The sequence below is a fragment of the Aquarana catesbeiana genome, linkage group LG01, assembly GCF_042186555.1.
Source record: "Aquarana catesbeiana isolate 2022-GZ linkage group LG01, ASM4218655v1, whole genome shotgun sequence".
Taxonomy (NCBI): Eukaryota; Metazoa; Chordata; class Amphibia; order Anura; family Ranidae; genus Aquarana; species Aquarana catesbeiana.
This window is the reverse complement of record NC_133324.1, coordinates 385,578,527-385,602,751: the sequence shown is the minus strand read 5'-3', so window position 1 is coordinate 385,602,751 and position 24,225 is coordinate 385,578,527. Positions and strand designations below refer to the sequence as shown.

The 24,225-nt window shown below is 41.8% G+C and overlaps 1 protein-coding gene across 2 annotated transcripts in view; it reads left to right on the top strand.

The window, feature by feature from the left end:
- Window positions 1–20,914, top strand: part of GCNT1 (glucosaminyl (N-acetyl) transferase 1) — a 60,188-nt gene extending 39,274 nt beyond the window's left edge. Inside the window, exons 2-3 of one of the 2 annotated variants that reach the window (XM_073634076.1) lie at window positions 14,781–14,896; window positions 17,490–20,914. In XM_073634076.1, the coding sequence (XP_073490177.1) occupies window positions 17,625–18,908 (1,284 nt within the window). In that variant the 5' untranslated portion in view covers window positions 14,781–14,896; window positions 17,490–17,624 and the 3' untranslated portion in view covers window positions 18,909–20,914. The remainder of the gene's footprint in view (window positions 1–14,780; window positions 14,897–17,489) is intronic. The other variant, XM_073634067.1, reaches the window with a different exon arrangement.
- Window positions 20,915–24,225: the final 3,311 nt, after the last annotated feature.

Genomic DNA, 24,225 nt, shown 5'->3' with positions numbered 1-24,225 from the left:
CAAAAGCTCCTCCCGTGTAGTTCTGGGCTGATTCCCCACTTTTCTCATGATCATCCTCACCCCATGAGGCGAAAACTTGCATGGAGCTCCAGACCAAGGACGATTGATGGTTATTTTGTATTTTCCATTTGCTGAAAAAAAAAACAAAACAATAAGTGTATGTTTGATTTGCGTGAAGGTTTTATAGCATCTACAAATGATGGTAAATACAGTATCTCACGGAAGTGAGTACACCCCTCACATTTTTGTAAATATTTTATTCTATCTTTTCATGTGACAACACTGAAGAAATGACACTTTGCTACAATGTAAAATAGTGAGTGTACAACTTATATAACAGTGTAAATTTGCTGTCCCCTCAAAATAACTCAACACACAGCCATTAATGTTTAAACTGCTGGCAACAAAAGTGAGTACACCCCTAAGTGAAAATATCCAAATTGGGACCAATTAGCCATTTTCCCTCCCTGGTGTCATGTGACTTGTTAGTGTTACAAGGTCTCAGGTGTGAATGGGGAGCAGGAGTGTTAAATTTGGTGTTATCGCTCTCACTCTCACTCTCTCATACTGGTCACTGGAAGTTCAACATGGCACTTCATGGCAAAGAACTCTGAGGATCTGAAAAAAAGAATTGTTGCTCTACAAGATGGTCTAGGCTATAAGAAGATTGCCAAGACCCTGAAACTGAGCTGCAGCACAGTGGCAAAGACCATACAGCGGTTTAACAGGACAGGTTTCACTCAGAACAGACCTTGCCATGGTCGACCAAAGAAGTTGAATGCACGTGCTCAGCGTCATATCCAGAGGTTGTCTTTGGGAAATAGACGTATGAGTGCTACCAGCATTGCTGCAGAGGTTGAAGGGGTGGGGGGGGTCAGCCTGTCAGTGCTCAGACCATACGCTGCACACTGCATCAAATTGGTCTGCATGGCTGGCTGTCGTCCCAGGAAGAAGCCTCTTCTAAAGATAATGCAAAAGAAAGCCTGCAAACAGTTTACTGAAGACAAGCAGACTAAGGTTATGGATTACTGGAACCATGCCCTGTGGTCTGATGAGACCAAGATAAACCTATTTGGCTCAGATGGTGTCAAGCGTGTGTGGCGGCAACCAGGTGAGGAGTACAAAGACAAGTGTGTCTTGCCTGCAGTCAAGCATGGTGGTGGGAGTGTCATGGTCTGGGGCTGCATGAGTGCTGATGACAATGGGGAGCTACAGTTCATTGAGCGAACCATGAATGCCAACATGTACTGTGACATACTGAAGCATAGCATGATCCCCTCCCTTCGGAGACTGGGCCACAGGGCAGTATTCCAACATAATGACCCCAAGCCCACCTCCAAGACGACCACTGCCTTGCTAAAGAAGCTGAGGGTAAAGGTGATGGACTGGCCGAGCATGTCTCCAAACCTAAACCCTATTGAGCATCTGTGGGGCATCCTCAAACGGAAGGTGGAGAATCGCAAGGACTAGAACATCCACCAGCTCTGTCATGGAGTGGAAGAGGACTCCAGTGGCAACCTGTGAAGCTTTGGTGAACTCCATGCCCAAGAAGGTTAAGGCAGTGCTGGAAAATAATGGTGGCCACACAAAATATTGACACTTTGGGCCCAATTTGGACATTTTCATTTAGGGGTTTACTCACTTTTGTTGCCAGCGGTTTAGACATTAATGGCTGTGTGTTGAGTTATTTTGAGGGGACAGCAAATTTACACTGTTATACAAGCTGTACACTCACTACTTTACATTGTAGCAAAGTGTAAAAGTGTTGTCACATGAAAAGATATAATAAAATATTTACAAAAATGTGAGGGGTGTACTCACTTTTGTAAGATACTGTATGCTTGAGTTTTTATACTAGTAATGGCGGTAATCAGCAACCTTTAGTGCGACTGTGATAGTGATGCAGGCAGTCTGGCACTGACACTGTGCCTAACAATGTGTAATGTGTTCTACTTTTACTAAGACGTGTTTTTTTTTTTTTCTTCCTGCTTTGCAGGGAGAAAAAAACAGTCACATCGCTGCTCCATGCACAGAGCCCTGCATTAGTAAACACAAGGCTCTGTACTGCGATTCGCTAAGCTGATCTGCAGGTCCCAGCCATAAATCATTGCTTGGGACTGACTTGCGCTGTACTGAATGGCAGCACAGATGATGACTTCTAAGTCGAAACGCGTTGGGAGAACATGCTGTGACCACTGTCATCTTTTTTTATAAGCGCTTGTTTTTACTGCTAAATGTGAGTGTATTTCCTTTTGCTTTTTTATATATTAAACATGTTCCATATGGAATTATGCTATATGCCTGCCTTCTTCTTTTAACGGTGGGGCTGATTGCCCAGATCTACTGACCCCACTCACATTCCATATTCACCTGGAGGTCATACCTGGATTGTGAACCTGATCCCCTTGGTACATTATACCACAAAGTTTGATTGACTCACTAGGTGTACACCTATTTGAGTTCAATCCCTCAGGTAAGCAGCTTCTGGTGTCTCTGGTGGTGAATCTACTATCAATTGTTATCACATTCTATGCATACATTTGAAGTTAAAGACTGTCACCATATCATATGCACATATATGTGGTTGAGGATTATCATAGTTTATATATGAAGTTGAGGATCGTCACCGACTTTTTTTTTTTTGGATATTGCACGTTGAAGTTTTCTTTTTTTATAGACATCATATGTCCTATTATTGGACTCTTTGGACTCACTTGTGCACATTATTCATTTTATTCATATTGCTTGTCACGGTTTATATGATTGTTTAAGCGATGCACATTTCACCCATTTTCCTGCTGGGCAAGCACGCCCCCAACCCGGAAACGCTGGATCACTTACATGTACATGATCCAGCGTGGAGCACCCACCCTGCCGCATTATTTTCACAATGGGGTGGTCTGCAAGTGGTTAATCTATAGCCTGAACCCCCTAAACCCTAACACTAACCTTTTGTTTCCTAGAAATACCTTTTGAAGCATATTGGTTCTTTCTGTCCTTGGACGCGCCAGAGCTGAAAGATAAGACCTTCACCGGGAAGCAGGACCACAGCTATCTTGTAACTAAAAACAAATGATCTGGCAAGGGAAAGCCCATGTATGATAGATTTATTTTAGAATTCTAATGCTGCAAAAGTAAGTAGGTAATGTCTGAGGAATCTGCTAGAATTCTTACTGACTGTGTGTTTCCACTTTACTGTTAGGCTTAATGTACATGGGACGTTTTACAATCTCTCCTGAACTATTTAACTTGACAGATAGTAACCGACACCGACGTTTAAAAATGTCCAGTTTTCCGCGTTTAAATGCCGCGTTTGGGTTTAAGAAGCCTTTTTTTTTTTTTTTGTTTTTAAATGGTCAAAAATTTTAAACGCCTGTAAACAAAACGTGGCTAAATGCAAGTTACTGCTTTTACAGGCATTTGGCATCTCAAATGCCTCTGAACATCCTTCCTGAATGCATTTTTATGCTTTCCAAAAATGCTTCTAAACTCAACTGCCTAGAAACGACTATAAAGGACCCTGTGTACATATACTGGTAAGATAACATAGAGGAGAGTTCAGGGGAAGCTGAAAAAAAGCCCAACTGCTCCTAAGCATCCGTTTACCAGCAGCCGTGTACATGAGGCCTTAATGTTTGTAATGCATGCATACTTTTTTCTTAAGACTAAAAATGAAACTAAATATGTACTTTGTTACAGCCATATTGTGGTCATAAACCATATTGTGTCATTTTTCTATGTCACCCCTTGGATAAATCGCACCTGTAGTGTTAACTACTTAACAAGACCAGTTAATCCACAGCTGAAAATGATTTCTCATGCCAGTTAGTTTGGCAAGTTTTATGCAGTATATATTTTTTTCCACTTGGAAAAATTTTGTATTTTAATTGGATTTCAGCACAAAATATAATAAAAGTAGCTGAGTGTCTCCAGAAACTACTCATATTTTATACAGAGAGTAGATTGTTTTGTGATTTTTTTTTTTTTTTTTTTCCACTGTCGCTGCTTCTGTTTATCTCATGTAAGAACTTTTTTATAGGTGCAACAAAAAACATTTTAGCAATTGAAATCTTTTTTTTTTGCCATTAAATTGGAATGGAACAAAATCTAATTCTTAAATATTTAGTTTTAACCCCTTGATGGCTATTTTTGAAAAATTTGTACTACTTTTATTAAAGCTGAGTTCCCATTAAAAAGGAAAAAAAAAGTAAGCAGCTACAAATACTGCAGCTGCTGACTTTTAATAATCGGACACTTACCCGCTCGTCTCCCCCTCCTCTCTGCGGCACCGGCATTGTCATTGTCCGTTCTTCAGGTGGACCTGATCGGAAGGTCCATGCATCCCTATAGACTGGCGGGTGTTTGTTTTACATCCGTCTACCTTTGGGTCTGATCAGGTCTACTGAAAAATTTAAAAAGGGAAGAGGACTGCATCCTTTTTTTTCTGTTTTGGTTGACCTGATCAGAGGTTCAGCCGAGTCTGTTTACACGTGGCTGCCCATAGAGCAGAGTAGGGTCTGTTCGGGTCCACGCTGCATAAACTGCATGGACATGGATTGGCTGCTGATCAATGTGTAATCTGTGCCCTGTGTAAAAAGGGCCTAAAAATGACGGATTGCTTTCTGCAGTGCCTTTTCATGCCATCCTTTTCATTTATTGTTGGATATGCTTTCCTTAGAGCCCTTTCACACTGAGCCGCCCCGGGCGTCGGCGGTAAAACACAGCTATTTTTAGCGGCGCTATTCGGCCGCTAGCGGGGGCGCTTTTAACCGCTTTGGCGGCGCTGCCCATTGATTTCAATGGGCAGGGGCGCTTCAGGAGCGGTGAGTTCACCGCTCCTAATGCGCTCCAAAGAAGCTGCTGGCAGGACTTTTTCTGACAGCGCACCGCTCAAGTCTGAAAGCCCTCGGGCTTTCAGACTTGAGTAAATGGAGCCGCTGTTTCAGGGCGCTTTGCAGGCGCTATCCTTAACAGTGTGAAAGGGGTCTTATTATAACTAATTACTGTAATTCAGGTGTCCATGGGGACAACTAAGACACGAAACACTGACTTGCTAGTAATTCCCTTGGTAATTTATTTAATGCATTAAATGCGTATTGTATCACTACATCTAGTGGAACATTAAATGTGTGTGTTTTTTCACCCTTAGCGATTTTATCTGTAGTGTTATTTTGAACAAAATATGTTTTAGTAAAGTATTTAACTGAGCACTGTAAGCCTAAAGTAGGGTATACACTAGTATATTTTCAAACAAAAATTCTTACGAAAAATCGTACAATGGCTTAACGATTGACATTCCAAACTTTGTTAGATTTTTGGAATGATTATTATTTCCAGAACAAAAAGGAAATACAAGGTTTAGAAAAGTATTCATTCAAAATAAATTTTTCATCCTGCTCCTTCGAATTATGAATGTCAATTTGACTCCACAAATTAATAGAAAAAAATAACAAATATTCTTACAATGAAAAATGTTGAATGAAATTCCACTATACCCAGCTTAAGCCGGGTACACGCACGTTGGGCGAAAAAAAACCTGTCAGCTCGGGTCTGAGCCGATGTACTAACCATGCAAGGTTAGTTCATTGATCTCCCTTGCTGAGCTTTAGTCTTCTGACAGGGGGACACCCCCCTCCTCTCGCCAGAACACTCTGATCAGCACTCTCTGTCATTGGCTGAGAGCGTTGATTGGGAGTCGATCGGCTGCTGGTTTTCCAGCATGCACATCAGATAGAAGCTGGCAGACCGACATATACACAGGCCGTATAGTAATAGTATTAAAGTAGCTATAAAGCCTAAACATTTTTACCTTTTCTGCAAAAGTAGTAGTATTAACCGCCCACTTTTTATTTTTTAACCTGAGCCCTCATTTGATCAAGCACTGTGCAAGTCTGCAGCTCTTCTCTCCCCTCACTTTCTGGTCTCATTGGCTTTGCTGCTGAAACCAGTAACGAGCGTGAGGGGCCGAGTCCCGCTGGCAGTGTCAATAGATGCAGACAACGAGGCTTGAGAGCGAGCCCGCACACGTGGGAAAGCGGCTTTCAATGGGGGCACTCAGCAGATGTGAGGCCTGCCAGCGAGGGACCAAAGAAGAGGCGTTTTGGGGAGGAGGTAAGTATAAACCTTTTTTTTTTTTTTTTTTAAAGAACATTTACAATCGCTATAATTGGCTCAGGACTTATTTTTTTTCTGACTATTCTGGTTACAATCCCAGTAGGGATAATTATCGGATTGTTTTAGCTTAACCCCTAGTAAAAATGTGCAGAGAAGAAATCCCAAGCTTGTTAAGTGAATTAACATCTCAGGTAGACACGTCATGATGAGGTCTTGTACACATGTGGGTGTTTTTTAAAAGCTTTTTTGATAGTTATGCACACTTTTGCAGCAGGGTTTTTTTTTTTTTTTGTGTGTGTGTTGTTGAAGAAACTAAGCATAGGTAACAAAAGTGTAGACAGAAAATGTTTCTTACCTTAAAACAGACCTAAATTGAGTCAATGTAAATGGAAGACATCAGTTTACATCTGTTCCAAACCATCTAAATGCGCATGCCCCCTGCTGACCTGTGCTGTGATTGGACACAGCATGAGTTTGACAGCAGATTCCAGCCAATGATTTTGGCTGAAACCTGCTGATCTGTGTCCAGTCACACAGAGTTCTGTGTTTACAAACACAGAACTCTGTGTACAGTGAGCAACGGTCTCCTTGGAAAGCAGGGAGTAAAATCAAAGCACATTACACTTGTTAGGCACAGTTAACCCCCTTGATTGCCTGTAGATGTTAATCGCTTCCAAGAAAGTGTCATTAGTACAGTATTATCACTGATCACTGTATTATTGTCACTAGCGACATCAGTGTCAGCTAGTGACCCTTCCAGCCAGTGTCTGTTAGCACCAGATTGGCCGCCACACTATCAGCCCACAGGAATTAATCACTTTTCTGTTTTTCCTCTGAAAACAGACCGATAAAAGATTGAAGAATGCAATGCCTGTATGAAAGCGGCCCTAAGTCCCCGTTACCTAAACAATTTTCTGGTTGTAGCTCTAAAATGCTCAACAAGCCAAATCCCATTCATTTCAATAACCCCTGTTCACATATGAGCGTTCTATCACCTGAAGCAAAACGCCTGTCCCTCAGAAAAGTACATGAGCTTCTTTTTGGCAGATTACAATTGTTTTTGACCCCATAGACTTCAATAGAAATACCTTGACTTGAGTTTTCCGAGCGTTTTTGTTGCTCATCCTTTTCAGTTCAAACAGCAGCCCTCCACCCCTGTTTTCCTCTTCCTCTCCTCCCCTAGTGCTTTCTATTGGCTAAATAAAAATGCCTAAAGCTGTTAAACGCTTGTAATACGCTTCTAAAATGCTTCAAAAGCACCTGTAAAAAGCTGAAAAACGCTTAAAGCACCTGAAAAACGCCAGTAAATTGCTCAGGTGTGAATGGTGCCTAAGGCCGGCCATAGATGGTTCAAATCTCAGCCAGTCTAGCAGGATCCGGCCATGTTCGAACCATGTATGGGCAGGCTGAATGTTCCCAAGTTGATCGATTTTAATCAGCTTGGGTACAACCAGCGTGACGGATTTTACATGCGATTATCGCTAGTGGCTGGTATAGCTACTAGCAATAATCACTGCGTTTTCCTGATTGGGGCGACTTTCCCTGCCGGGAGAATACAATAGCTCCCCGGAGGGATTTCCCTGTCAACGCTGTCTGTGCCTGTGGTTGCAGGAAAGAAATTTTACTCAGTCTATAGCCAGCTTAAGGAAGAGGAAATGATAGACTGTCAGATCTAACTCCCATAGAGCACCAGTGGTGAGATCTCAAAACAGCAGTTGGGAAAAGGAACCCCTCCAATCTGAGAGACTTGGAGCAGTTGGTGAAAGAGTGGTCCCAAATTCCAGTAGAGAGGTGTAAAAAACTCAGTGATGGTTACAGGAAGCGATTGATTTGGTATTTTTTTTCCAAGGGGTGTGCTACCAAATATTAACCCCCTCCCGCCCACGCTACAGCCGAAAGACGACTAGAGCGCAGGCCTTAATCGCCGGGAGGGCGTCCATGTACCTCCTCATGAGATCGTGCCTCCTGCGTGCTCTTTGTTCAGCAGCCTGGCCCTATACCACGTGATCCAATGACAGCTGATCACATGATGTAAACAGAAGATCAGTAATCAACTTTTTTTTTAACTCGCGTTGCTGATCACCGGCTTCTGTCGGAGAGCTGCTGCCGCCGCCGCCTCATCAGTGCTACCTCATCAATAAAGAAGAAAAATTACCTGTTTTCAAAATTTTATAACAAACTATGAAACTTTTTTTTGTTTTGTTTTTTTTTCAAAATTTTCTGTATTTTTTTCATTTTGAAAATTTTGAAAAAAAAAAAAAAAAGTTTCTTTGTTTCTGTTATAAAATTTTGCAAATAAGTACGTTTTTTTTCTCCTTCACTAATGGGCACTGATGAGGCGACACTGAGCACTAATTTGCAGAACTGATGGGCACTGATAGTGTCCATCAGTCCAAAAATGGACTGGACAAAATTGGCACCCTCAATTTAACCACTTCCCGCCCGGCCTATAGCAGAATTATGGGCGGTGGTTGGGTTATCCTGACTGGACGTCATATGACGTCTTTCAGGATAGCAGCCGGTGCCACGGATAGGTGGCACTGGTATGCAGCACTGAAGGGCTGCACTGATGGGCACTTATGGGTGGCACTGATAGGTGGAACTCATGGGCACTGATAGATGGCACTGATGGGCATCACTAATAAGGAGGCACTGGCAGGCATTAGTGATGGGCACTGACTGACACCATTTTGTAGGCACTAATTGGTATTGATTTTGGCAAAGATTGGCATACCTGGTGATCATCAGTGGTGGCATTCCCTGGTGATCCTGGGTGGTCATCCGCAGGGAGGGGGGGGGGGGGCGCTGATAATTAGTCACTCGCGTCTGTCAGAGATTGGTGTTGCGGTGTGTCAGACTGACACGCCGCACCACCGATCGCCGTGCTGCACGCTCCCATGGGCGTGTGCCAGCTGTTAACCTGAAAGACAGCATATGACGTCCAGTCAGGATAACGGAACCAGTGCCCGGCCGGCGGGAAGTGGTTAAATTGAGGGTGCCAATAATTTTGTCCAGTCCATTTTTGGAGTTTTGCGTGGAATGTGTCAGATTTGGCTTTTTGTTGCTCCACTTTTTTGTTTCATACCAATACAAACAAAAGAAATAAACATGAGAATGCCTAAACATTGGTCATTGCAACAAATTTCTGGGCAAAGTGGTGCACTATCTGACAGAAATGCAGGGGTGCCAATATTTTTGCCCATGACTCCAGGAACCTGGCATGATGAATTATACTATTGGTTCTCAAATCCATAATTCAGCCATATTTAAAAGTTATGCAGCAATAGGGGAAATTCCTTTTTTGTTGTTTGCTAATATGGACAATCTTTATTGGCTTACTTATGTTTACATATTTTTGCTCTAGTTTGGCCTTAGAGGGTGTGCTTGCGTCTCTGTAGTAGACGATCATAAACTCCTTCAAGGCAAAAGCTTGTGTGATGTGGTTAATCCTCTGTGGGAAAAAAAAAAGTGCTGTGTATGTACAGTATATGTAAAATAGTCATTTGCATGGAGGAGCAATGAATATTGCTGTTGGGTTTTCCTTTAAAATCACAAGGATTTGTTTTTTTTCTTAAAAAATAAAAATAAAAAATAACATTAATTTGGTAATGAATGTTCTTCGAAATGTAGACCTTTTTTTGAAGACTGCTGACATTTAAATATTAAGTTACTAGGTAACCTTACACTTAGGAAAAAAAAAAAAAAAAACGCATAAATGAAGAGCTGAAAAAAGTCTCCGTGCTAGCTAGCATAAAGTGCTGCTTTCAGAGTCCCAGCTACTGGCGAGCTCTGTGTTTTCACACATGAATAAGGGTGGACTTTCATACATCTGATCTCAAACAGGAACACATCCCGCACTATGGGTGTGTGTTTATGTGCGTAGAATACATGTGCTCTGCATTTTATCAGCTGGTAAAACCTGAAGTGAGCCTTGCACTACAAAAAACATTAAGCCATCTTTTACCTTAGATGAGACTTCCATGTAATGCCTAGTACACACGATGAGAAAATCGGACGAAAAATTATGATTTCAAAGCGATCGTACGATAATCTGATCGTTAGTGCACAGCTTTTTGAGAGCCCATTACGGCAGTTCATCCGAAATTACCCGGAGGGACAAACACAAAAATATTCCTTGTACAATACCGGAACAAACGATTTTCATTTAATCAGTAAATGATTAAATTAATATTTCGTATGAAGAAAACGCAAGACCACGCATGCTCGGAAACAAGAGAATACAATGCAAAAGATTATATCACTTCCAAAGTGATTCCCCCAGGTCCATTTTGAAAAAGTTAAAGCCCCACTCTGGACACTCTTTAGTAGTCTCATAGGCACATGTATACCTAGTAGTAATGTTTGCTCTAGTTACCTTTTTATAGATATATCATTTTCTTTAAATCACTCCTAAAAGTCATCCTAAAGGGGCTTTCTATTCCCCCGTTTTCTGTTCAAGTGACCAGACACTTGTGGCTGCCTTATCCTCAACTTTATGACCAGTCCCCTCACTGCCTCTGTGTAGTAACAGTGGCTACTTCTGCGACATCACATCCGTGTTAAAGGATTTGTACTAATCTAATGTATTCAAGGGGTTAAAACAAGCTGACAGCAGTGAGCTTTGTATTGTTGTGGTATTCAGCCTTCAATCCACTTTCAAGTAAAAGTGACCTGGGCAGCTCTAGAAATTCCTTTTACGGACTCTGAAGGTGTCTAGGGCCGTAAATCATGGTTCAATCGGTCTAACCTCATAACCTGTAAACTCAGTTCACACTGGAAAACTGTTGCGGATCACACAGGAGCGCTGTGCGTCCCTGTTCCCCGTTTCGGGGCCGAATCTATGCCTGAATTCGGCCCTGAAACGGAGCCAAAGACGCAAAGCGTTTCTGTGCAGTGCGCTCCGCAGCCGCAACGGAGATATTTGGACCGGCTCCATAGGGAGCCAGTCACATTCTCCTGCTATGTGTATTAGATGCGGCGAAACCCACATCTAATTCGCTTAGGTGTGAACCCAGCCTAAAGGTTTAAAGCATTGCCTATGGACAATATTGGATTCTGTTGTTTTTTGGTAATTTAATGAGTGCTCGCAATTTTAGGGATTGATATGTTTGGTATCTATTTACATGACGCACCATCTTTTATATTTTGCCAATAAATTCATATTATGTTGGCTTGCGCTAAAATTCATTGCTAGTGTGTTTTTTCCTGAAATTGTTTGATATCAGTTGCGCAAATTTCATTCCGCATAAAAAATGTAATTTAATTTCTAAAAAAAAAAAAAAAAAAAAAAATGCAGATTAAAATGTATGCAAAAAATTAAAATTAAATTGCCCTCAGAAAAGTGGTTAATGCATTTGCTTGCCTAAAATTTCCAAAAAGAAAAAAAAAAAACCATGGCATGATTACTGCCGAGTGCAGAAAAGCACCAGAACGCAATTTCCCTGCGTTTACCAGCAATTTTACTACTCTCAGCAGGTTTTTGTTAAAACTCAGGGATTGATCATATGATGATAGACAATTTCAGTTTCTTCAGTTTGGGGAATTTGGTGGACTGATGCAGCATCTGATGTTTATCTAGTGCCCACATATATTTCAATCTGATCACTAGATAAACCAAATTTAAGGCCTCATGCACACGAGGCGCCGGTGCAAACTCTGCTGAACACATGTTTTTAAAAGCTGAAACCGGCATTTAGAAACACCAGTTTTGCCGCGTTTGCATGCCGCGATTAGCCGTGTTTATCGGCGTTTGCTTCTAGAAGCGTTTAGTTAAGATAACAAAGACCCTCCCCAAGCACTTTTCTGCAGCAGAGAATGACATTTTGTGACCCGATTTTGGGGCCCCATATCTCGGGGCCACTTGTTGAACCCCAAGTGGCCCCGAGATATGGGGCTGCAAAGTCAGGTCACAAAATGTCATTCTCTGCTGCAGAAAAGTGCTTGACATTTTCCGACCCGACTTTGGGGCTCTGTATCTCGGGGCCACTTGGTGCTAGGAACCCCAACTTTGGATATGTTGTAGTGCTAGTTCCTTTGTGTTTGCAGACCACATTTGGGATTCCTAGCACCAAGTGGTCCTGAGATACAGGGCCCCAAATTCGTGTCGCAAAATGTCATTCTTTGTTGCAGTTTACCATCATATTTCTGTGTTTTCTGGTCCAAAAAATAGGGTTCCTTTAAAAACACTTATAAATGCAAACGCGGCTAAACGCTGTACCGGCATTTAGCCGCGTTTTGGTGTCTGAAACAATGAGAACTTTTGCGTCTGAACCCATTTTTTTGCTTCTGGAAAAACGAGGTTAAACGCAACTGCCTAAAAACGCCAAAAAACGAGACTGTGTACATAGACACATAGGATGACATTGAATGAGTTCAGGGGCAGTTGAAAAAAGTGTCCAACTGCCTGTGAACGTGAGTTTAGCAGAGTCTCGTGTACATGAGGCCTTATAACTATTGCATCTGTAAAGAAGAAAAAACAAAAAATAAATTGTGTGGACACTTTGCAATCACTTTCAAGGTTCTAATGAAAATTAAAGACTGCAGAAAACAAGCAATAAAAAGTTGGTGGAATGTCTAACCCTTTCCCACTCTGTTCTATTTAAAAAAAAAAAAAAAAAAAAAAAAGCCTTTCCATACACTTTAACTTAAGTTTATGTGGTAAATTGTAACTTTAGCTTTCAAATTTTGATCAAATAAAATAAATAAATAAATGCAAGTGCTATGTGTGGACAGGATTGTCAGCAGAGGAAAGAAAAAATCCAAATTGAGGAAGGAAATGTGAAGTCACAGCCCACCTAAACCTTTCCTTCACTAAAAAAAAATGTCAGCTAGAACTGAAAGTTGCTTGTGAAGATGAAACTAAATTGCTAGAAACCATTGAGGTACTTTTTTTTTTTTTTTTTTTTAGTTTCATAATGACCAACACACCAAAAGTAATGCATGCAGTCATTTGTAGCAAGGTAGCAAGTGTGGAAATGATGTGTTCAGCATTCACTATTCATTCTAATGGAATGTCTATACTGGTGGGTGGAGCGAGGACAGGTGAGTATGTGGCTTGTCAGGAATTCTGAGAGTGTGCTCAAACAGTGGAATTGCCCTTCAAAAAAAGTATGCATTGATAAAAGAATATTTACACCAAAAAATTACAATTTTCTTCAATTTGGGGAACTATAGTTATGCTGGTACATAGCATGTTGCTGTATTGTGTTTGCTACCAAGGGCGGCCCGTCCATTAAGGGCGCACGGGTGCCGCCTCCCCTATTCATTGCTGCCACCCCCTCATATCTATGCATCTGGCCCCTTTCAGGACACCGGGCTCATGAATTTCAATGTGGGGTGGGTGGTTTTTTTGAAGCACCGATTAGAGCCAGAGGCTCTAATAGGCTTCAAAATAGGGTGGGCTCAGAGCACTGAGAATGCGCTCAGAGCCCACCCAGCTGTCTGAGAATAGCAAATGAATATTCCCTATTCTCTCACTGAATCGCGACTCTGCCCATCAGGAAGTGCGGGTCTGAGACCCATTTCCCGATTTGGAAGAAAAGAGAAGCATTCTGATTGGCTGCCGAGGAGGAGGAAGGAGATGGAAGCTGTCGAGCAGGGGAAGGAGAAGCTGCTTGTGATGCTTGCGGAGAAGAGCTGGGGAAGCCGTCCGTAATTGCCCGCCATGGATGGGCTAAGTGCACCAAATGACCGACCCGGTTGGGGGGGGTGTGCACTGTTTGCCACCCCCCCCCCCCCAAAAGAAAAATGTCTCATTATGCAATAGCATTAACCATCATGACTGTGCTAATGATCACTTAATGGAAACCTTTTTTTAAAAAGAAATCTGAAATATTTGTTTGTTTTTTTTTAAATAGTGAGGAAGGGTTACAATCTATGTTAAGATATTTTTGTTATGGTGGTCTGTGACTCTATTACCAAGATTTCCTCTTTTCCTCTGTCGCCAAGAAAAACACAGACCTGACCCAAGGTTTACCTTGCTAAAAAGTTTTTTTTTTTTTTTTTGCAGTCTGTTTCTATTGGAAAGATTTTCTGTTCCTTGCTATACATATTAACCTCTGAACAGGAAGTGAGGGAAAATCATCTGTCAGGGCCACATACAACAGGGAAAACCTGGCAGACCTTCTTAAACCTTCCCTACTCTATCAAGACGAAAGTTTTAACTACAGTTGGTCTTTAAGTTCCTTCGACTATTCAAAATGCAGTAATGATTTACAATGTGGAATTTACTTGAATAGAGGACTTGCAATACTAATTAATAGGTTTTAATAAACTGCCTGTCTGTGAATTTTAAGCATTCAGTAGTTCAGGAAATACTTGCTTTTTATGTTGCATGATTTGATTCTATTTTACTAAATGAGTTGTGAATGTTCACTCAACAAATTTGAGTGAAAATTCACTTTAATCATCAAGTCAAGGGACAAAAAGATTCCTGTTTGTTTTTTCTGCACGTGATTGGGTATTCAAAGTAAACACAGCTACAGTTTGAGTGAACGTTCACTTTAAAGATGAGCTATGGGGAAACATTCAAAACTTCTTGCGGTGGGACACCCCATACACTGCAAGAGTTAAATGCTATTTTTAGTTCTAGGAAACCATTAAACAGCAGCTTTAAATACTTTATCCATTGCTCCCCTGGCACTCCTCTCTTTCATCTGATCTTCTAGATAGTGGGGGTGCCCTCTTCCTTATTTCCAATGAAGGACTACTAAGCAGCTCTGGAGGACCATAAGAAGAGAAGAGAGCCTACAAAGCAGCAAGGGACTTAAAATTGCATTTAAAGGTACCCTAGACCAAAAGGACCATTTATAGGCGTAAAGTCTCATTCATTGCATTGAAATGATATTAAAGGTTTCCTTTTTTTTAAGTAAAAAAAGGCATACCTGCTCTGTGCATTGATTTTGTACAGAGCAGCCTCAATCCTCCTCTTTTCAGGTCCCCTGCCGGTGTTCTATTGAATAGTGCCCTCCGTTGAAAAGTGCCCGCGAATGCGCAGTACGGAAGGACACTCCAGCTGATTTCCCGATCAACTGGCGTGACGTCACCATAGCACATGCGCTCATCGAAGGAGGCATTTTTCAACAGGGGATACCATTTGACGGGCAGAATTGAAAGCTATGCCAACAGCAGATAGGAGACCGCAGTTATGAGATTGTGCCTCACTGTTGCAGGGTGGGTTTTGTCTGTGTTGCAACCCGCCCTTAGACACAGGCAAAACCCGTCGTTCAACAGACCAAACCCGCCCTGCAACACAGACCAAACCCGATCTTGAGCACACTGTAAACCCGCCCCACAACAGCGAGGCACAATCTGACAACTACGGTCTCTCTCTGCTGTTTGCATTGCTTTCAATTCTGCCCGTCAAATGCTATCTCCCATCGAAAAATGCCTCCTACGATGTGCGCATGCGCTATGGTCACGTCTGCTGATCAGGAAATCCGCTAGAGTGCCCTTCTGTGCGTGGGCACTTTTCGATAGAACACCGGCTCTCCTGGCTCCTTCGTCCACCCGAGTGCCCCAATAAGAAGTCACTTCTCATGGGGATACTCGTGTGGGCTCACTCCCGAGCCGGGCTGTTTGTGTCTATGCAGACACACAGCCCGCCTAGGGCCCCACCCCCGTTCTTTACTTACAGGTTTTGACTGACAGCAGCAATGGCTCCCGCTGCTCTCAGCCGAACCCATGCGAGAAGAGCTGCTGCAGAATGCACTGCGCTGGACCAAGATCGGGCTCAGGTGAGTATTTAGGGGGGCTGCACGTAAAAGGTTTTTAATCTTCATGCATATAAAAAAACCTTTTACTTTTACAGCCACTTTAAATATTTAGAAAGAGTATTAATCATTGACTTAAAATGCTGTATTAGTAGTGTTGAAATATTTTTAGAAAATGTGTACATGTCCCCTGTCCATCCCTGTAGCTGCTGTTTTTTAGTATTTACTGGATGGTATAGACTTTTTGGGTATGCATTCTGCCCATCACTTGTGTTTTTTTTTTTTTTTTTTTTTTTGGGGGGGGGTTAACATTCACAGACCTGCTTCAGAAACCACAATTAAACGATTGGTCAGCACAGCACTGTTATGCATAGGACATGGGCCAAATGCCGGGCGTCATCGGCCGGTTTAAGAAAAAACGTCTGCCATTCGGCCTGTGATGGCTGAGAGCACTGCTCGGAGTGTTCTGGCGGGGGGCATCCCCCTGTCAGAACACCACGCCCCCCCCGTGGCACTTCAAAGACCCCCCGCTCGCTGTCTGCCGGTTGGTCCACTTACCCCATCTAGGCGGTGGACATCAAGGAGTGGCGGGGATCGGCGGACATCAGGCTGCTGCAGGCATCGGGTAGCTGCTCCTGTGTCTAATCCTCTTCCCTCCCTCCTCGCTTCCGCTGTGCGGCGACTCCTCTCCTCCTAGGTGTCCAATAGGATCGCCTGTCCTTTCAGACAGTCGGGTGATGGGTATCAGACACGCTTCGCTGTTGTAACACCTGGGTGGCCTTGTAGCGCAATGCTCTGCGCCATGAGCCCACCCTATTTTGAAGCCTATTAGAGCCCCTGGCTCTAATTGGGTGCTTCAAAAAAACACCCCTGCCGCTGTAATTCAGGCACCCAACATCCTAAAGGGACCAAATGCATGAATAGGGGGTGGTGGCGGTGATGGATAGAGGATCTTATCGCTATGGGGTGGAGGGGTGGTGGCAGTGGATAGAGGGGGCGGCACTTGGGTGCCCCTAATGGATGGGCCTCCACTACAGAACACAACAGCTCAGTGGGGGAGATCGCTGTACTAACTTTGAATTGTTAGTACAGCGGCTCCGACCGGAGCTGACATGGTATGTACCAGGCTTTAGTCTGCACCATCTAGTGGCTAGCAGGGAGGTGCATGCTTGTCTAAAGGATTGCCAGAGATGTGTTTTTTAAACTAATTACTTACACACTCCACATCTGAATGGTGGCCTCTAGTGATGGACTCGGGCGTGTTCGGATTGGACCCGTCAGGAAGCCATCACTGCACACCGGCAATCATAGGCAGTGAGGCATTTCCTGACCGGCAGCTGCACATACACACGCTGCCTATGATTGGCGGTGTGCAGTGACGGCTTCCTAGCGGATTCCATCAAAACACACCTGAGCCCATCACTAGTGGCTACTATTGGAACTTGAAGCTCCTTACATGTGGTTATTTCAAATTATGATGCAATGACGTCATTCAGCAACAATGTATATTTAGATAAATAGATCTAAATAAGGAGGGCTTAGTTTACAAATGCAACATCATATCAGCTAAAAGACACTGATGTATGAGTAGTTTGATTTTTCTCTCTTTTTGTTTTTTAAATGATTTAATTTTGAATATAACCATAGTTTATTTTTCTGTTTCAGGAGCTGCTTGGCCCATACTCTTTAAAATTACACTTCTGCAGCTGATATTTGGTGACAACGACAACTAGGCTGTACAAGATAGTCTTCTCCATTGTACTTTTTTTCTTATGTTAAAGTGCTCCGTTAATTTTTGAAATGCTGAGAAGAAGACTCCGCCATTGCAAAGTGAATTGCGTAAGCCTTTTTCTCTTTATAGCTCTAACCGCTGTGACTCTTACACTGTTTAGGAATCACAACAAAGCTCATTTTTTTAACAAAAGAAACTTAGAGTTGGTAGAGGAAAACCAAGACCATGTCAACTGCACCAAAATCATCAAGGGGGACTTTGAGGAAATTCAGACTGCCAAACTGGAACTGCTAAGTGTGAATTACAAAAAAAGGCACAGCTGGCTGACTGAACAAGACTTCATCAATATGACAAAAGACTGCAACTCATTTACTAGAAATCGTAAATATATTCTGTATCCCCTTAGTCAGGAGGAGAGTGAATTTCCTATAGCCTATTCAATAGTGGTTCACAAAAAAATTGACATGCTGGAAAGACTTTTACGCAGCATTTATATGCCTCAGAACTACTACTGCATCCACGTTGATAAAAAGTCTTCAGAATCCTTTTTGTCCGCAGTGAAGGCAATTGCATCTTGCTTTGAAAATGTCTTTATTGCATCTGAGCTAGAGAATGTTGTGTATGCATCTTGGACTCGGGTTCAAGCTGACCTTAACTGCATGAAAGATTTATACAAAGCCAATGTACAGTGGAAGTACTTGATAAATCTTTGTGGCATGGACTTCCCAATAAAGACCAATAGGGAAATAGTGCAAATGTTAAAAGCGTTAAAAGGAGAGAACAGTCTAGAAACTGAAAAGATGCCAGCGCACAAAGAAACCAGATGGCGAAAACACTATGACGTAGAAAACGGTGGTGTTCATAAATCGGACATTGACAAAGAACCTCCACCTTTTGAGATTACAGTATTTTCTGGCAGTGCCTACTTCATTGTCAGTAGGGCATTTGTTGGACATGTTTTGGAAAATAAAAAAGTTAGAACGTTTTTAGAATGGTCCAAGGATACCTATAGCCCGGATGAATTTTTGTGGGCTACCCTAAATAGAATTCCAGAAGTGCCTGGGTCTGTCCCTGCAAATAGTAAATATGATGTATCTGACATGAATTCCATAGCCAGGTTTGTGACATGGGAATACTTGGAAGGAGATGTCAGCAAGGGTGCCCCATATCCTCCATGCAGCGGGACCCATATCCGCTCAGTTTGTGTCTTTGGTGCGGGGGACTTACAGTTCATGTTGAAGCAGCACCACTTGTTTGCTAACAAATTTGATGTAGATGTCGACGCCATTGCTATTCAGTGCCTGGAAGAACATTTAAGACACAAAGCTATATATCCAGATAGGCACACTTGAGCTGTATAAATGGCCATTGGTATACATAGTGCTATAATCCTGGAATGTGTAGTTTTTTTTTTTTTTTCTTTGATGTGATAAATCAACCTTGCACATTGTAAGTAGCACTAGATTGTAACAGAAATAAATGTACACATTTAGCCTATGCACTGTTCCACAGCTGGAAAGATGAATACAATTTTTTATTTTAACTCCGTAGGAGTTGCAGTGCAATAAAATCCCAGCTGCATTTTCATATCCTCATTTCAGATTGAGGCATTATGTATAATTGTGACTGTTTAAATGATGTTGACAGGGTTAGGTAACATAACAACCAAAGAAAACTCTTCAATGTTACATTTTTTGTGTAAAATATGGAGCACCTGTTACTCATCTGAGGCTTTCCCTAAAAAGTTGACATTTTTATGTATTACATGCAGTGTGTCTGATCTACTAATATGTTCCATTTTGGGCCATTGTTGGGTAGAATTGCCAAATCTTAGCTGCCTGTCATGCCATGCATTCTTGAAGAAATTGCTTTGTTATGAACATCCACAGTCATTTCCTGAAACATTTTTTAACAGTCATACAAACTGCAGACAATGGGGGGTTATTTACGAAAGGCAAATCCACTTTGCACTACAAGTGCAAAGTGCATTTGGAAGTGCAGTCGCTATAGATCCGAGGTGGACATGTAAGGAAAATAAACAGCATTTTAGCTTGCACATGATTGGATGATAAAATCAGCAGAGCTTCCCCTCATTTCAGATCTTCCCCTCAGATTTACAGCGACTGCACTTCCAGTGCAATTTCAAGTGCTCTTGTAGTGCAAAATGGATTTGCCTTTCGTAAATAACCCCCAGTGTCTCTTTTTTGCTTCCATGCAAAAATCTCCTTAATTTCTTGTTAACTAAGTAAATCATAAAGTTCAAGTCATTTGTTAAGTGCCATCCAGTCAACACTAGTTCCACCCTTAATATGCTGTATTTTACCTTAGAGCAAGCCATAGATGATTTGATTTTCCTTCCACCACGGGTGAAAGAAAAGAAAATCGCACAATTTCCTTAGCAACACATTTAGTGTTGTGCCTTCCCAGCCAGCAGATCACAATGATTACTGCTAGCGGCTATAGCCACTTGCAGTAACCGCATATAAAAAAAAATCTGACAGCCTGGCTGTAGCCAAGTCGATTGATGGATCGACTTGGGTACAACCAGCCTGCCCGTAGATGTATCGAATCTTGCTTGGCCGAGATTTGATCCATCTATGGCTGGCTTAAGGGTTGTAGCCAAACATTTGGACAAAGTAGTCAATTTGCCAAAATCATGCTCGATTCAGCTTTCTGAAAGAATTAATTAGTGCCAGGTATTCCTTATTGGTAAACCTACTGAGCCTTTTAAATTGGGAGAAGGGGGACTATCATTCATCCACTTCTGAATGACCTCTTTTTTGATCATTCCCGGCTGTGTGTAGCCAGATATTTAACATATTGATTTTCCACTGGAACATTTTTCTTGTTTTATCCAATATGGAGTTTATGTATACGTTTTTGCTACAGCCAGAATTCATATGTGTATGAATTTATGTGACCAAAAGATAAAAATATTTTATCCAATCTGTAATTAAGTTTTATGTATAGCTGATGTAAAATAGTCTGGTAATTGTGAAACCCCTTTACTGGTGTTTAAATATTCTTGTCAGCTGAAATTTATTTAATATCTGTAAAATGTTGTTTGTTGTATTTTGGTACACCGTTCATTTTAAGTATTTCAATAATCTTTCATTTTTTTTCTATCTTCCTCCAAATCCAAAGGTCTGCATTATAGGTTGGTATGCAGAGCACCTTTCCTCAGGGCATTTTTTAGTATCGTTAAGTGCCTGTCCAATGTTCATATAAAGAATATTTTATATTTTTCTACAAAATCAAGCACCTTTATTTTTCTGGGTCATGATTGTCAAAATGGGTACTATACAGTAAATGTAAATGGTTTTGATGCTGATTGAATAAAGCCAAAACTTAAATTGCATGAAGTGTCAGATTCTTTACAGTCTCTGCCACAGTTTTCATATTTGTTGGCCATTTTTTTCTTCCTCCTTTTATCAATGGGTGTTTTATGAGTCACTGTGTGCATTAGAACAATGAAAATGGGCATATCCAGTTAGAAATTAAACATTTTGAATTTTCCTTTCTCTCAGACCGGTCCAGACTGCACACAGAACAATTTGGTAACAATTAAAGCACATTTATTGCTTATGGTACTTTCAGTTTCTCCTCAACTCCTGACAGGATCGCTTAGAATTTATTTATTTTTTTTGAAAAAAAGTTTAGGTGCTAAACATAGCCTATTGGCAATACCGAGGCTCAATACATATACATCAAGGAAAAAAGAAAATACAATCAACAACTTCCTAAAAAATAATGTGATCCACTCACTCAGGGTCTACAGTAAGAACTGGGTAAAGGGTGAAAATTAGCACCCCATAAATTCCAACTCAAATCAAATTTCTTGCATAAACAAAAGCAGTCTAACAAGGGTTCTTGGGGCTCTATGGTGGGCCAAGGGGTCCACTAGACCCTGCAGACAGACCTCCACTGTCTGAGGTATCTGTATGGTGGTCACTGAGTAGATAAATGATATTACATCCACCCAAAACTTTTGAATTTGAGGGTATTGCCAGAAAATATGAATTGAGTCCACTGAGTCTGCGGAGCACCGCCAGCACACCGCAGGGATGGAGAGAAATATTCTGTGTGGTCGTACAGATGTGAGATAAATTCTGTGCAGGATTTTAAATTGTACAAGTCTATCTTTAACGGAGACTAGTTGGAGAAAGGAACATTCCCATAGTCCCCCTACCACCCCTCATCCCTGATCATCTAATCCAGAAATGTCTAATGTCCATCTAGCTTTAAGATATTCAAATCCCAAGTGGACAGAGGAGCAAAGCCTTAGATATTTGAGAGGGGCTTAACTAGAGAGTCATCTCTCAGTACAGTCTCGAGGGTGGAGGTATGGAAAGCTACTGATGAAGTTTCGAATTCTGTTTAAAATGCATGCCTGAGCTGCAAATATCTTAAAATATACGTTAGGAAGACCAAACTGTGCTTTTAGAGCATCAAAGGTCTTCAATTCCTCTCCTAAACTGATCTGATCCAAATATTTATAGCCTTTTACAGCCCAGATCTGGGGATCAGGTATTGAAGCAAATTCTAGTAGGGACGGGTTGAACTATATTTGGGTATATGGAGAAACGTGCCATGGGGGGATGGGTCACTCTGCCCGAGCCATCGACCACACCCTCAGGACAGCTTTCATTACCACTGTCAAGGGAAGGGATGCAGTTGAACCTCCTATATATACAAGGTTTGTAAGCACTTCATAAGAGCCTACATAGGATGCTTCCAATACCACAGCGGCATTAGTCATCCGCTAGCAGCCAGGTGTGGGCATGCATTAGCATAGCGACTAAAAAATATATGTAGAGGTGAGGACATGCTAATCCACCCCGTAACCAGGGTCTTTGTAATATTGTGAGTTTAAACCTCGGTTGCTGGGAACCCCAAAGGAAAGAACATTAATTGGAGTCCATCATCTTAAAATATTTCTTGGGAATCCATACAGGGGAATGCTGTAAAATATGAAGAACATCTTATAAGAATTTAAATGTAGATATATTACTTTCTCATTTATTGATGGACATGGAATTTAGAGTCTGTCAGGTTATACTATAGCAGTTTTTTCTTTGCTAGTGCTTTTTTTTTTCTGCTGAGAAAAGTTCTTCAGGTTTCCTGCTACATCACTGCTGGGCTGTTCTCTGCATAGCTATCTTGATCAGCCTTCCCAACTTTTGAGTGCCATACCCAGATCCAGCTGGACTGAGTGTTGTGGAGCTAGCCCGGAGGGTGGACCTTTGGTTGCTGGGTTCTGCACTGTGGTGTCTTCCAGAGTTTACTGGTTTAAAGATATCTGTAGCCACGGCATATACATAACATCAGAATAGCAATGTATTAATAGGAATGCAAATAATAGTTATTTTTGACAGTCCAATATAAGATTACTTGAAAAATCTCCTTTTTATGTTATTGTTTATTTGCTGGCCGTTTTTAACAATTTCCTGGATTCCCTGCAATGAATGCAGCTTCTTCTCTGCTCATTCCTTTGTTTTACTTTCAAATTCTAAAGACTACATATCCAATGCTATGTTGCTGCCTGCAAGCAGGATTCCTATACTGACTATGCCTTCTTAAACGTCTCTTCTCAACTACTCTGTAATTGGGTAACACACCAGTGCATAGTGAATGTGTAAATTCAAGAAAATGAGTGGGATTCTTCAGAAAGTAAGTTTACAAAGATTGCTCAAATTGGAATAAGCTAGGAAAAAATTTAAATTCAATGTTGGAATTTATACTATTATATAAGTTGATCATAGATGCACTTTGTTAGCCACAGGGTGCTCTCCAGGTCCAGAGCTGTGGCACAGCCTCAAGTGTGACCCTGTCTCTGAAGACTCACATTGTGAGTAAGCTATGGAGCCAAGCACTGGGATCTACCTTGTTACTAGAATTGATGGATGCCATTAAAAAAATCCCCACTTTTAATTGGTCTTGCAGCAAAAGGGATTGAGCGCTGACATCATCTTCATGGTGCTCGCTCTCCACTGTTTCACTCCGTTTAGCATTTTTGAGGAAGCACCTTTCCACTGCTGCTTCTCTGTGCAAGTGACGTGGAATTCTACTTGATTAATCTTTGCTGTCCACCTTCATTGACTTGGTCAGTTTTGGCCACCTGACCCTATTTCTGCTACCCAGCAGCTGGGTTACAGAGCATGAAGCCTAGCCTCTTACCCCGAGGTATGTTATGTTCGGCAGAGAGGTGTAATATGCTTGGTTCTAGACACATGGGGAACGGTCCCATAATACTGGGTGACTGATGTGCACACTCCACTAACTGTTTTAGTGCTGCCTTCATGTTCTCCCTGATGTGTCTAACACAGATGGTCAGGAATTTGGCCCTCTGCTCTTTCTTATCTGTTGGGTGTGCCTGCTTCTCAGCTCTCACAGAAAGGTCTCACTGCAGCTATGCAGGAAAACATAAGACAAATTGCTCCTTTTTTGTTATCTCTGACTGAGTATGGCAGGTGAAGTATCCTTCAAAATCCCTATCCAGAGTGCCTTAGCAATCTCTGGGCCCTCGGCCGCCAGAGTCCTGTCTGAGGCTGAGTCTCTTTAATCCTTAACGGACAAATATTGTACCAGTTTGAGGATGGTTTGGTTAAAAAGTGGGCTGCTCTGGTCTGTGGATCTGGCAGTATCCCGTTGAAGGTTGCAGCTGTCCAT